The sequence below is a fragment of the Hevea brasiliensis genome, chromosome 11 (genome assembly GCF_030052815.1).
Source record: "Hevea brasiliensis isolate MT/VB/25A 57/8 chromosome 11, ASM3005281v1, whole genome shotgun sequence".
In the NCBI taxonomy this organism is placed as follows: Eukaryota; Viridiplantae; Streptophyta; class Magnoliopsida; order Malpighiales; family Euphorbiaceae; genus Hevea; species Hevea brasiliensis.
In genome coordinates, this window is record NC_079503.1 from 95,792,090 (window position 1) to 95,807,422 (window position 15,333).

The window sequence follows — 15,333 nt, forward strand, 5'->3', positions numbered from 1 at the left end:
TTTTTTAAATGGAGAAAATTATATCAAAATAAAGAAAATAACACCAAATCCGATTTGTCAATATCAAAAAAAATAACAAATATTATGTTTTATATTTTTTTCTTATCCCCTCTTTGTTATGGATTTTAAATTTAATAACTTTTTAAAATTTAATAATATTTCTAATAAACAACAAATAAAATTATTAGCATGTTCTCTATATAATTATAGAATTTTTTTAATTATTAGAAAATTATAAAATTTCAGAATAAATTTATTAGAGGTCTGAGTCCCAAATTATTCTAAATATATATTTTTTGAGATTGATTATATTATCAAATGGTAACAATCACAGCTCATTAAACACTCATCCTATATAAGAAGCAGTGGAACACCCTCCATTTTTCAATTCCTCTGTTTTCTGTAAACACCAAAGCATGGTCAGCTTCCCTTCTGATTCTCATCAGTTCCCATTTGAAAAGAATTGAATTCTTATCATTCAAGAAATTCAACAGAACAGGAAAGAAAAGGGGAAAAAGCAAATCATCCTGCCTCTCTGAACAAGACAAAGTACAGAGTAGTTAAAAGTCAGCTCATCTACAACTTCTGTTGTAACAAGAAAAGCCATCGCTGCACATGATTTCATTTTTGGTGGAAGACGATTCAACACCAACTCATAAGAAAGAAAAAATAACTCTTCTTGGTTAGCTCTTTCTTCTGCTAATTGCTAAGGTTCGTGTTTCTTTTCCTTGCCTTTGTTTAATTTTTTTCAATGAATTGAAGCAGATGAAGAGGAAGAACAAGTCTTTGTTAGCTTTCTTTATTAGAGAAATTTTTTTATAATATATATGTTAGAATTGTTTATTTACGCAATAGCTCTCGGCTCTTGAGCATTGACTCATGAAGGTCATCTTGTATTCTTGCAAACAGGCGGTGGAAAAGCGATTGCCCCATTGCGTACGGATCTGTAGTCATCCATACACTTTCCGTTTGTTCTTTTTCTCTTTTCCTGGAAACTTATGGAAATGGCGGATAATCCAAAGTTGGTGAGCTTCGGTTTTCTTGGTTTCTGGGTTAATTTTATTTCATTGTCTGATTCATATATCACTGTTTTATATAAAAGAATAACAGTTGTTACTCTCTTCTGTTGATTTGGGATTAGGATTTGGCTTCTTGTCGCTGTGAGGCTGGAGGATTAGAAGAAAACATGGGAACCCAGAAAATTTCTGCTTTGGATCACATAAATGGATTTCAATACGCAACGGAGAAATCTGATAGCTTTGTTATTGACATGGAAAGCTTCTCCCATGGCAGCAATAATAAAGATATCAACCCAAATTCAAGAATTACAGTGAGTTTAATTCAATTCCTCTTTCAATTTTTCAATCCTCTTGGATAATTTTCCTTTTGGTACATTCAACAACACGCAAATATGCCTTTTTTAGAAACTTGCATTTTCTCTATCCATTCTTGACACAGAAAATTAATTTTTGGTTTAAATAACACGTTAGCAACTTTGCTGTGATTACAATCGAATGTCTTTTGCAATAATCATTATCTGTTATGTTCTTTTAGTCTTGACGTGCTGTTTTCTTTTCCTTTTTGTTTTATGATCAAAACTAGCTGCAGAGAAGCCTTTCCAGAAAAGGGTCTGTGCGCAGCGGCAGTGGCGGCGGAGGTGGCAGCGACAAGAAGATTAATTCTAATCCTTCTCCTAATGACAGAGACACTATTGCTGCTGCCTCCTCACCAAGAGGTATTATTCTTATTACAGTCAATCAGAATAAATTAATATTTTTTTGAGACGTTGATATTATCATTATTCTACCATATAAATGGATCTTCCAGGAAGGGAAGAAAGAATCACAGGAATTTGTAGCAAGAATTATTTTTATGGTTGATTTTGTTTTACCCTTATGGATCTTTGGATCCTATTTGAGACAGAGAGAGGGTGATGGAGTTGTAAGACACTAGCAAACAATAGTGAATAAATTAAGAAATGGCCATTTCTTGACGTTTTGCCACACGTATAGCGTAAAATACAATATATTTTTTTTTTCATCACCAACCATTGCTGGTGCCAATTGTTCTGTGACAACTCAACAATCTTCACACACTCCTACTGCTATTATTATTCTAATTATTATTTTATTCTATGCATCTTCAATGGGGTTGATCTACCTGGTAGTTGGCAAATTCCGTCATGGTTCAACATTTTCTTAACTGCTGCTTTTGTTATTAGGCTTTAATAATGTCTGTAACTATCTTCAAAGAGAGTTTTTACAATTTCTAATATAATAATTAAAGGATTAAGGATTTCATAAGTAGAGAGAGAGAGAGTAGTTTTCGTAGTTGAAAGTTAGTGTATTTATGATACCAAGGCACACCAGTTTACTGCTATAATATTGTGGACCAATAGTAGTTACTGAGTGAGAGTGAAATGGTACCAACCTGCTGGGTCAACTTTGGAGAACACGGAAACCGAATCTAGGATTTGGGGTGGGCTTAGTTAATTTTACAGGCAAAGTACAGGTTACAGAAACCTTAGTTGAAGGCATGTGCAATTGCATTATTGGAGAATTGATGGTGTAAGTGCTAGTTCGCTGAATACATATAGTTTCTGTATATTATTTTCATTAATCTGCAACTTCTTTCAAGTAGGGCCTAGCATGCCTGAAAAGCCCTCGCTGGTAGCGGTTGGGACCACTGATCATTCCAGTAACCCACAAGTTCATCATCATATCACCATTACTACTGCTAGTGGCAAACTGAATCCTTCCACAGAAAGCAGATGCACCATCAGGAGAAACAGTTTCAAGCGTCCTCCTTCTTCATGGGCAATTGATCCCAAAAGGGTTCTTTTCTTTTTTGCCACCCTGTAAGTTCACATACGTTTAAAGCTGCTACAGATCATAAGAAACTGGTTCAAGCTAAAATGTAATTTAATTTCGTCTATGACAGATCAAGCATGGGAACAATATTGCTGATATTTTTCACTCTTTCAATGGGCAAGCTCGGTGCAGATGACAGTGCTCTTGATTGATAATCGAAAGCCATTGTGCAGTATAACTTCTCGTATAAAGAAAATAACCATAGCTTACCCTTCAAAGCAGAATGTGATCTGATGGAAATGTAATTTGTTGGTGGTGAAAGTCTTTTTTTTTTTTTTTTTTTTTTTTTCAAATCATAGGCTGCTGCAAATGAGAATTTCAGAGAAAAGTTCAGAATATAGAGAAATGTGAAGATGGCAAATAGCTAACCGACCATCCACCATCGTGGCTTAAACTATGGAGTGCTCAACTTTTTCAGGGAAATATTAGTAAAAAAAATTTAGAGATGAAGACAAGAACATACACCATTGTGACAAAGAGAAGGAATCTTCTTTTTTATATAAATGGAAGAGGAAATGTGATGTTTTTGTGCTATCCTATAAATCTTAGTGGAGGACAAGAGAGTCGTTACTTTCACTTTCTTTCTTCCACAATTTTTTTTAACTTCCTTTTCTATGCTTTGCTTTTGTGTAGTTAGGCCCTTTTTGAATAGACTGTAGATGGCTTTCTTACAAAGTGAGACAAGGATGAGGATAATGCTACAATATACACACAAGCAAAGCATGAACACTCTAAGCTTTCACCTTTGCTTTTCCAAAAGACAAAAAACCTTCACCTTTCTTTAAGCAAAAAATGCGAGGCCATGGAGTAGCTCTAGCCAATAAAGAAAAAGCCTAAGAATAGACATTGTGCCTGGGCTTGAACAGATTGGATTATTTTGACATGTTAGAGAGCTGAAAGCAATCTCTTTGTGAATTCAAGTTATCTTGCAAATTTAAGTATAATGCAAACACAACCAAGAAGATCTGCCAAGTTGCAGAATGTACATTTGCATAGTCAGGAGAGTATTATTAATACTACCACACAAGCTTGCACGCATGTTCTCATACAACAACCATAACAACTCATGTTCTCATATGCACAAATAAAAACATACAAGCATACACGCAAGGCAAGGCAGAAAAATCTCATGCAAGAAAATTCGAAACTTTAATATCTGAAACAGAGGCTGAGTGAGTTTACAAAGACCCTTCCAGCAATCAACGCACAAGGTCATAATGATGAATCTGCCACGGGTGCAATTAACATTGACTTGATAATTTTGTGAATCATACTATTACTGGCAACTTCAAACCATCAAAGTTCATTACAGATTACCATGCCATTGACATTAAGTAATTCATGCATCCAGCTGACTGATCCAAAAGAAAGACCTCACTTCAGCAGATGCAATATATGGCCGTGTTATAGTGATCTACAGTATGGGTGAAAGGAGTATGAATATGATATTTACAGTATACGCATAATGCAAAATAGGTGTACTCTCTTGCTGCATGTCCCTGTATTCCTTGATTATTAACAAGACAATTGGACAATTTAGGTCCAAGAACAGCTTCGTCCTAAACTGTTCCAGAAACTCACCCCTGCACACCTGACCTCCCAAACTAATAACTGTTAGAGTCCAAGTCCAATTGGTATTAGGAAGTATAAATAATTTAGGAGGTATAATTAGTTTAGAAAGCTTAATAGAATTTAAATTATGAAGTTTAATAATAAGAGTCCTAAAAGGACTATGCTTTAGTAGCCTATACATATGAACAGTTAGTTAGCCATTATATGTAATGTATTGCAGAGAGCCCATAAAGTAGAGAGGTGTATTGAATTTCGTGAGTTTTGTTTGAGTGATTTTGAGGGTGAAAAAAATAATCAGTGGTTATAATTATTTTTCCTTGATAGTGAATTTATTGGTGGAAAATTTTGTATTCCTTATTTGTGCAGGTGTGGTTTTTCACAACAAGTGGTATCAGAGCCTGGTTCGAGATGTCAAAGATGGCGAGCACAAAATTTGATGTGGAGCCGTTCGATGGGAAAAATAATTTCAGTTTATGGCAAAGCACTGTGAAGGATGTGCTTGTGCAACAAGGATTAATTAAAGCACTAAACGAGAAGAAACCAGCGACCATGAAAGATGATGATTGGGAGGAGTTTTAACAAAGGGCTGTGAGTATGATTAGATTGACGTTACCCCAGATGTGAAGTACAATGTCTTAGAGAAGACCTCGCCTGTTGTTTTGTGGAAGAAATTGGAGAGCCTGTACATGTCAAAATCACTCACAAATCGCTTGTACTTGAAGAAGGAGTTATACCAACTCAGAATGGATGAAGGTACTAATGTGAGAGATCACCTTAATATTTTTAATAAATTAATTACCCAATTGGCTAGTGTTGGTGTGAAGGTTGATGAAAAAGATAAAGCCATCAGGCTTTTAACCTCTCTCCCACACTCTTATAAAAGCTTGGTGACAACTCTAACAGTTGGGAATGGAATGAGACTTTAAAGATGGAGGAGGTTACCGCAGTTATCTTAGATAATGAGAAGTTCAAGAAGACAAGTAGTAGCAATGAAAGTAGAGCTTTTGTTGCTGGTTCTAATCATTGTAGAAGCAATTCACGTGGAAATAATTGGAGAAGGAATTGTAGATCGAATTCGAGATCACGAGTAAACCATGAAGATAGAGAATGCTACTACTATCATGAGAAGGGCCACATTCAATACCATTGTATGAAGATGAAGGAAGATCTTATAGAGTTTAAACAATTCAAAAGGAGTCGCAAAAAAGAAAAAGAAGGAACTGCTGCAATTGCAATGGATGATGGTGTTGATGTTGAATGTTTGAATGTTGATTTTCGACACCATATTTTGGCCGATCACCGAGGTCAAGGGACTTTAAGATCGACTCCCAGCCGACATCCTTCGATTACAACTGACTTTTCCAAACACATTGATTGCTCAATCAAGAAATAAATTGATCCCACACTTAGTTGATTGTTTTCCGATCTCTTATCAGAGGGGTTTGAACCAATTTCAAGTCTTCGTATCATCCAGTCTTGTCTCCCATATTGTGGAAAGTCATTTAGCTAATGCTAGAATCGGGTTCCTCACTTGTATTGTCACACCTTACCCCTCTGTAAGACATAACATAATCCCGTAGAATACCTAATGAACTACCACACTTCATCTACTGATAACTCATTAAGTACCCTATAAGGGATTTTAAAACAATTTTCTTACTTTTGATAAGTGGTGAGCATTTTCTAATAGGTATTAAAACATTTAATTAAAGTTGAAAACTATTTAATATTTTTGGTCCATTTTATTTTTCCGTAAATTTTATAAAAATTTTGATAGAGTTCCGTTTATATTTTGAGAAAACAGTTCTTCAAATACCTTAAAAAAAAACACTTCCAATAATTTTTCAACCACTGCTTCAAATTCATACTCAATCTCAACCAATTTCTCAACACATTTATCAACTTTCAAATTTCAAATCCACTATCCAATGATCATCAAAATACCAGCAATCCAGTTCATTCAAATTAAATGAAATAGTTCCATTCATAATTCATTAAGGACAAAACAATTTATAAACATCCTTACAAAATTTACATTAAGAGAAATTCAACTAAAATTTATTACAAACTTTACACAAGCTTTATACAAGCTGCTCAAGACCGAATTTACATGTCCATGCATTTATGTGCATTATATACATCAAAAGAAATATTTAAAGTTAGGGTATAAACTATACCCAATAACTTCAAGCTGATAGATCCTCAATCCTCAACAGCTCAGTCTGCTGCTCCTCTAGTCTCTAAATCTGCGACAGCAATAATAGTCATCGTTGAGTACTGGGATTCAGTGGTGCACAACATACTAAAATAGTCTTTATGCAGAATTTAAATCACATTTAATCAAAAATTGAACTAAACGTGAGAATTAAATATAAAACATGAATTATGAGATTTTGATCTTAACAATTTCATTTCAAAGTGCCAAAACACATTTCATAAAACCCACAGTTAGATCATGCCATTCGAAACAAATATAATCTCAATAGCTAGAGGCTAAGGAGAATCACATCACAAGGCTAGCTAGCTCAAATATATGGATATCCATTCACATCCTCTTCTACTGGCACACCTCAACACTTCTCCAGAGAAGGAATCAAAATTCGAAACTAATTACCCCCACTAGTCATGCTAGTGAGGTGTTCAAATATATGATCATGACATTGTGGTTTCAAAACTTATCTTAACAATTTGCTAAACATTGCTATTTCAAATATACACAATAACTTTCACAATTTAAATCAAAATATCATAAATAATGTCACAATTAAACTTTCAACAATTCAAAGCAAAAGTAAAATACATATTTCATTTACTTTATCCATGAATTTTAAAGCATGGTGATGTTGTGCACAAACCTCAAGCGAGTCGCCTCTTGGCCTTGACTCGGTTCCTCGGGTTCTTTCTCGGTATTCTTTTCAACTGAAACACACAATTTTACAGTGTTTCAGTACCATAACTTAGCATAAATCCAAAAATAAATTTAACTTCACTTTTACCTAGCTCTAACGTGCTAAACTCAACGTTCTTGAAATTTTGTGTTTTGGGGTTACTATTCACTATATTATTCAAGTCAAATTGTTGACTTTCTAAGGCTTAATAGGTATGGGAATTCCAACTTCACCTACATACCACATTTTGGTCACTAAATTTGTTAGTTTTGGTTGTTTATTCAAATTCTAAGTCTTTTAGGCAAATTTGATAAATTTTCAGTTTTGGTGTCTAAGGTTGCACTGTTCCATTGGTCATCTTACTGTTGGAATTTGGCAAAACTTTATTCATAGAAAATGTTCCCTATTGTCTTAAGTTTATTCTCCTTTTTGAATCACTCCAATTGGAGTTTTGTAGCTCAATTTATAGCTATTTGAAACATGGCTGCCAGATTGGATTCAACCCAGATTTTCTGGGCAATTTTGGTTCTAGCAGTTTTAGGTCACCAATTTGGGGTGGCCAAATGACTAGGTTAATGGCATAATTTGGGTTTGTATTCTTCATAAAAGTTTTAGGTCTATATCTAATCTGTCCACTGGTAAAATTTTAGGTCATTTTGACTTGCCTAGCTCAAGTTATGATCAAATGAACAAACACTATTTATTTGGTCAGTTTGTACAGGGCAGACTGTGATTTTTCAAGTTTGGTCAATTTTTTTACTAGGTTTTGGTCACTTTTTGGGCATGCTTCCTAAATGAAAATTGTGTCATTTAGTGTCTATTTTTATTCCCAATTGGTCTCATACCAATTGGACTTGTAACATTTCATTTTTGGTCCTTCAAATGTAACTTGGTCATACTCAATCCGAATTTGGCCTTAACTCCAACCATTCCAACACACTTCATTTGGTCACCATTGACCATTTCTCACTTCAAATTAGGTCCAAGACATCATTTACAAGTTTCTCACATTTTTGGTCTCTAAACCCTAATGTCCACAACCCTAATTCACATTAATTGTTGGATTTAACCAAATCTACGTATCTCAACCTCACTACCTCATTCATACAAACTTGCCTAACCTCTCAAATTCAAGCAAAACACAAACATATATATAGTAACCCTAGCTGGCTGAAATCTTTATGGTCCCTTATCTTAACATTTTGTTTCAACTTTCATCAAATTCCAACTTAATACAAGTACTTAATCATTAATATAAAGAAAAGTTTAAGGGATAAACACTAACATTGCTTGGAGGGTTTCTAGGCTTTACTTTCTTCAAGTCTTTCTTCTTCTTTTTACTCTCTAATGTTTCCTCAACGTGTAAAGAGAATTTTTAATGTTGGGGCTTTGTGAATTTATGGAAGTAAGTAGGGAAATTTCAAGCTTTCTAGTCCTTAAAAATGGTGGAACAAGTGAGTGAGAATGAAGAGAGAGATGGGGCGGCACAAGGATAAGGAAGATGACCAAATGATATTTTTTTTTCTTCTTTTTATTTCTTTTATGTAATTTGTCTTATGGAAGACCCAAAAATCCATTTAATTAAATTTATTAATTATAGGATTTATGACATCATACATGATGTCATGCATAATGTCATCTCCCTACACCTTTTTTATTTTCTTTTTTTTTTCTATTAGTTCTTTAATTTAATTCTCGATTCTAAAATTTTCTTTTCTCTGATTTTATTTGACAGTTAGGTCAGGAGTCAGCTCTCGGGGTCAATTGACCAAATTGCCCCTTGTCGGTTCAACCCAGTTTGCAAATAATTCAATATTTCTTCCGGCTCACTGACCTAATTATTTGACTGGCTTAATAGTTCTTTTTCGTGATTTTCTCTTTTTCACTGTGTTCGTAATGGTCCTAAGGACCGCGACGTCATATTTTATGGTTCGAAATTTGAGTTTAAGTCGACTTTGTAGTTGTTCCCGAGAAGGTCACCCATCGCTGTGACTCTCGGCTCGTTTAACTTCTTATGTTCTATTTTTCTTATTTATACTTAACTAATTGACAATTTCTAATTATTTGTGTTTATGGCTTCTATAATTGTCTTAAGTGTGGTTCTAATCCCTTTAATTGTCCGGACCGACACCGGTCACCGGAACAGTAAAATATACTAGGCTATACAAATAGGGGTGTTACAATTCTCCCCCCCTTAAATAAATTTCGTCTCGAAATTTTACCTGGTATCAATCTATGAATAGCTGTGGGTGTTGTCTCCTCATGTCCTCCTCTCATTCCCAAGTAGCTTCTTGGCCCGAATGATGGTTCCACAGCACTTTCACCAACGGTATCTGCTTGTTCCGTAGCTGCTTCACCTCATAAGCCAAAATCTCTATGGGTTCTTCTTCATATGTGAGGTCTGGATTCACTTCAATTTTCTCTACTGGTAGTACATGAGATGGGTCTGATCGATACCTCCTCAATATAGACACATGGAAGACATTATGTATCTTCTCCAACTCTAAAGGTAGTGCCAAAGGATCCACTCTTTCCAGAACCTCATATGGCCCGATAAAATGAGGACTCAGTTTCCCCTTTCTGCCGAATCTCATAATTCTCTTTCGAGGGGAAACTTTGAGAAATACTTTCTCACCCACTACATACTCAATATCCCTTCTCTTCAGATCAATGTAGGACGTCTAACGGTCTGATGCAGTCTTAAGTCGATCTCTGATTACGCTGATCTTCTCCTCAGTTTGATGAACAATTTTGGGTCCAATTATTTTTCTTTCACCCACGTCATCCCAACACAACGGGGTTCTACATTTTCTGCCATACAAAGCTTTATAGGGAGGCATCCCAATGCTTGATTGATAGCTGTTGTTGTAAGCAAACTCAATTAAAGGCAAGTGTGTGTCCCAACTGCTCTCAAATTCAATCACACAAGCTCGTAGCATGTCCTCCAAGATCTGAATTATCCTCTCAGACTGGCCATCTGTCTGTAGGTGGAATGCAGTACTGAAGTTCAATCTAGTTCCTAGGGCTCTCTGAAGACTACCCCAGAATTTAGAAGTGAAACTAGGATCTCTGTCTGATACAATGGAAACTGGCACTCCATGCAGTCTCACAATCTCATCAATGTACAATTTGGTAAATCTTTCTAAATTGTAGTCCATCCGAACTGGAAGAAAATAAGCAGACTTGGTTAGTCTATAAACAATGACCCATACTACATCATGACTCTTCTGTGTCCTCGGAAGTCCCATCACAAAATCCATCGTTATTCTCTCCCATTTCCATTCCGGTACTGGTAGTGGATGTAACAACCCAGCGGGTACTTAATGCTCTGCCTTTACTTGCTGACAAGTTAGGCATTTAGAAACAAACTTTGCCACATCTCTTTTCATACCCATCTACCAGTAATGTTCCTTTAGCCCTCTATACATTTTTGTGCCACCAGGGTGCATGGCAAAAGGAGACTCATGTGCTTCCTTCAAAATGATCTGCCTCAAATCAACATCATTAGGAACACACATTCTGCCCTAGTGTAGCAGTAGACCATCATCTCTGATTGAGAATTCTGGTTTCTTGCCCTGTCGGACTTCTTCCAATAGCTTATGATACTTCTTATCATTCTGAGTAGCCTTTCTGATCTGATCAATCAACACTGGCTGTACATGCTATGCAACTGCTGTTTGTCTCTCATCATTAATCTCTAAGCTGGCATGTAATGATCTCGACTCATGTACCAAAGAGAAAGGAGTAACTCGTAGACTTGTCATAGTCTTGCAACTTAAGGCGTCAATCACAACATTAGCTTTCCCTGGCTGATAGTCTATCAGACAATCATAGTCTTTTATTAACTCTAACTATCTCCTTTGTCTCAAATTCAGCTCTTTCTAGGTGCCCAAATACTTCAAACTCTTATGATCTGTGTAGATGTAATACTCTCCCCATACAAATAGTGTCTCCAGATCTTAAGAGCAAACACTATAGCTGCAAGCTCTAAATCATGTGTCGGATAATTCCTCTCATGCGGTTTTAGCTGGCGTGATGCATAGGCAATGACATTTCGATCTTGCATCAATACACAGCCTAACCCATTGTGAGAAGCATCACTGTAAACTGTATATTCTTTACCCGGGGTAGGTAAAGTAAGGACTAGAGCTTCAGTCAAACATCTCTTCAATTCATCAAAACTCTGCTAGCATTTATCCGTCCACTGAAATTTCACATCTTTTCTAAGCAACTTGGTCAATGGAGATGCCAACATGGAGAATCCCTTTACAAATCTACGGTAGTATCCAGCTAAACCCAAAAAAACTGCGAATCTCTGTGACATTTCTAGGTGGTCTCTAATTAAGGACAACTTCAATCTTACTTGGATCTACCTTGATGCCCTCTTCTGATACTACATGCCCCAAGAAAGATATTTTCTTCAGCCAAAAATTCACACTTTGACAACTAGGCATATAGCTGTTTCTCTCTTAGAGTCTATAGTACAATCCACAAATGTCTATCATGCTCTTCTGCATTCTTCGAATAGACCAATATATCATCAATAAATACCACAACAAACTGGTCGAGGTATGGTCTGAAGATAGTGTTCATTAGATCCACAAAAGCAGCCGAAGCATTAGTTAGCCTGAATGGCATGACCAAGAACTCATAATGGCCATAGCGGGTTCTGAAGGTAGTTTTAGAAATACTCTGCTCTTGTACTTTCAGCTGATAATAACCTGATCTCAAGTCAATTTTGGAGAACACAGCTGCACTCCTCAACTGATCAAACAAGTTATCAATGCGGGGCAATGGATATCTATTCTTTATTGTCACCTTATTCAACTGCCGATAATCAATATACAAGCGGAGAGTGCCATCCTTATTTTTAACAAACAACACTGGCGCTCCTCAAGGTGACACACTAGGGCGGATAAAGCCCTTGTCAAGCAATTCTTGCAACTGCACTTTCAATTCTGCAAGTGCCATTCTATATGGTGTTATGGAGATTGGGTCCACATCAGGCATAACATCAATCTCAAACTGCACCTCTCTTTCTGGAGGTAATCCTGGCAATTCATCAGGAAACACATCCGGAAAGTCACATCTGATAGGGATGTCCCTTAGTCTTTGGACTCCCGGCAGGTGTCTATTACATGTGCCAAGTATGCTTCACACCCCTTTCTGATCATCCTTCTGGCTAGTGCAACCAAAATGATGTTTGATGGCAGTAAATGCCTCTCCCCATGTATTACCACATCACCGTACAGAGGGAGACCAAAAGTGACTATCTTCAGTCTACAGTCAATCATGGCGTGATGCCTGGCTAACCAATCCATGCCCAAGATAATATCATACTCTTTGAAGGGCATTTCAATCAAATCTGACAGGAAAACATGTCCTTGGATCACCAAAGGACAGTCTCTATAAATTCTGTTGACCCGGACCTCTTGTCCTAACGGACTAGTTACTAGCACTTCAAAACCCATTTGGACATATGGAACAGCAAGTGAACAGACTATGCTAGCATTAACATATGAATGGGTTGAACCCAGATCAAACAATAAAAATACTTCTTGATTAGAGATAAAAAATCTACCAGCTACAACATCAGAAGTCTCAGCCTCTTCTCGCTGTCTTATTGTGTAGACTCTGGCTGAAGCACTTCCTTGTGCTTACTGACCAACTGTGCCCTGACTGCCTGAAACAGTGCCTCTACCTCTGCCTCTTCCTCTGCCAACTGACTGTGAACCTCTGGGAGCAGGACTCTGAATAGATCCCTCGGCCGTAGTAGGAGCTGGACCATATCTTGGAGCACTAGTGCAGTCTTTAGCTATATGGCCCTTGCCTCCACAGTTAAAACAGGCTCCAGTGGCCCAATAACATTTCCCCCCATGAATCTTGCCACAAGTCTCACAGGGGCGGGCAGAATGTGAACCCCTGTTCGACTGCTGACCAGACCTAGGGGGTCTCTGTCTAGAAAATCTGCCCCTACCAAATCTTCCATCTCGACCCCTGCTGGGTCCACTAAATTTCTTCTTCTTCCCAGAAGTCCCACCAGAACTCTGTTCAACTGATTCATCCCCTTTGTCTTTCTCTGATTTCTCAACTTTCTCTGATTTTTCTTTTATTGGGGTCGCTTCTGATTCAATTCTTTCTAACTCGAGTGCTTGAGACATGAGCTCTGAGAAGTTGCTGTGTCGGAATCCCACAACTTGCATCCTTATACTGGGCTTCAAACCCGTCTCAAATCTCTTGCACCTTGCCTTACTGGTGGAAAGGAGACTCCCAGCATAATGACTTAAGCGGGAGAACTCCCTCTCATACTCTGCCACTGATCTATTCCCTTGTTTCAAACTAAAAAATTCTTGCAGTTTCTGATCAACATATACATCTGGGATGTATTTCTGTCTGAATTCTCTGATAAAGTCATCCTGTGTCAATCTTGGTGGTTCAAATAAGGCGTGGGGATGGTCTTCCACCAATCATATGCATCCTCTTGCAGTAGTGACACAGAATATTCAAACTTCAGTTTATCTTGGCAGTGCAGCTTCTTAAATACTCTGTCCATTCTTTAAAGCCATTATTCTGCCTCTAAAGGGTCTACTGTACCCTTAAATTCTGCAGCCCCATACTTCAATAATTTATCATATTGTCTGGTTGGAGGCAGTGGTTGTGCCACAGGTGTCTGGGGTGGAGCTTGAGCAGGCATACCCCCAGCCAATTGTTGAAACATCACAGCCATTTGTTGAAACATCGCAGCCATCTGCTGTGCGAACTGTGCAGGAAACTGCGGCATTTGCGAGGCTGGTGCTACTAATCCACTAACATTCTGTAGAGCTGGGGCTTCTCCTTGTGCCTCAACTTCAACAGATTGCTCAACTGAGCGATCCCCTTCTTCCATTTCAGTATGAAGTTAGGGTATCTTCTGAACAAGTAACACAAGGAGATTTTCCTCCGTTAGTTCATATTTATGATGTAATGCATTGTATGTAACAAATATGGACATTGAGCAGTTGTACTTAACAAGGAAAGACACAAATTTTCAAGTTAAAACATATTTCAAAAATTTGGCTCTGATACCACTAAAACATGTCACACCTTATCCCTCTGTAAGGCATAACATGATCCCGTAGAATACCCAATGAACTACCGCACTTCATCCATCGATAACTCATTAAGTACCCTACAAGAGATTTTAAAACAATTTTCTTACTTTTGATAAGTGGTGAGCATTTTCTAATAGGTATTAAAACATTTAATTAAAGTTGAAAACTGTTTCATATTTTTGGTCCATTTTATTTTTTCTCAAATTTTATAAAAATTTTGACAGAGTTCCGTTTATATTTTGAGAAAACAGTTCTTCAAATACCTTAAAAAAAAAAACACTTCCAATAATTTTTCAACCACTGCTTCAAATTCATACTCAATCTCAATCAATTTCTCAACACATTTATCAACTTTCAAATTTCAAATCCACTATCCAATGATCATCAAAATACCAGCAATCCAGTTCATTCAAATTAAATGAAATAGTTCCATTCATAATTCATTAAGGATAAAACAATTTATAAACATCCTTACAAAATTTACATTAAGAGAAATTCAACTAAAATTTATTACAAACTTTACACAAGCTTTATACAAGCTGCTCAAGATCGAATTTACATGTCCATATATTTATATACATTACATACATCAAAAGAAATATTTACAGTCAGGGTATAAATTATACCCGATAACTTCAAGCTGATAGATCCTCAATCTGCAGCAGCTCAGTCTGCTTCTCCTCTAGTCTCTAAATCTGCGACAGCAATAACAGCCATCGCTGAGTACTGGGACTCAGTGGTGCACAACATACTAAAATAGTCTTTATGCAGAATTTAAATCACATTTAATCAAAAATTGAACTAAACATGAGAATTAAATATAAAACATGAATTATGAGATTTTGATCTAAACAATTTCATTTCAAAGTACCAAAACACATTTCATAAAACCCATAGTTAGATTATGCCATT

General features: G+C 36.6%; 1 protein-coding gene across 1 annotated transcript; it reads left to right on the plus strand.

Moving 5' to 3' along the window:
* The first annotated feature begins 333 nt into the window (after positions 1-333).
* Positions 334-3,473, plus strand: LOC110633182 (uncharacterized). Its single transcript, XM_058130420.1, has 6 exons — positions 334-711; positions 910-1,025; positions 1,142-1,330; positions 1,603-1,735; positions 2,641-2,857; positions 2,941-3,473. Exons 2-6 carry the CDS (start codon positions 999-1,001, stop codon positions 3,020-3,022), a joined length of 648 nt encoding a protein of 215 aa, XP_057986403.1. The 5' UTR covers positions 334-711; positions 910-998; the 3' UTR covers positions 3,023-3,473.
* Positions 3,474-15,333: the final 11,860 nt, after the last annotated feature.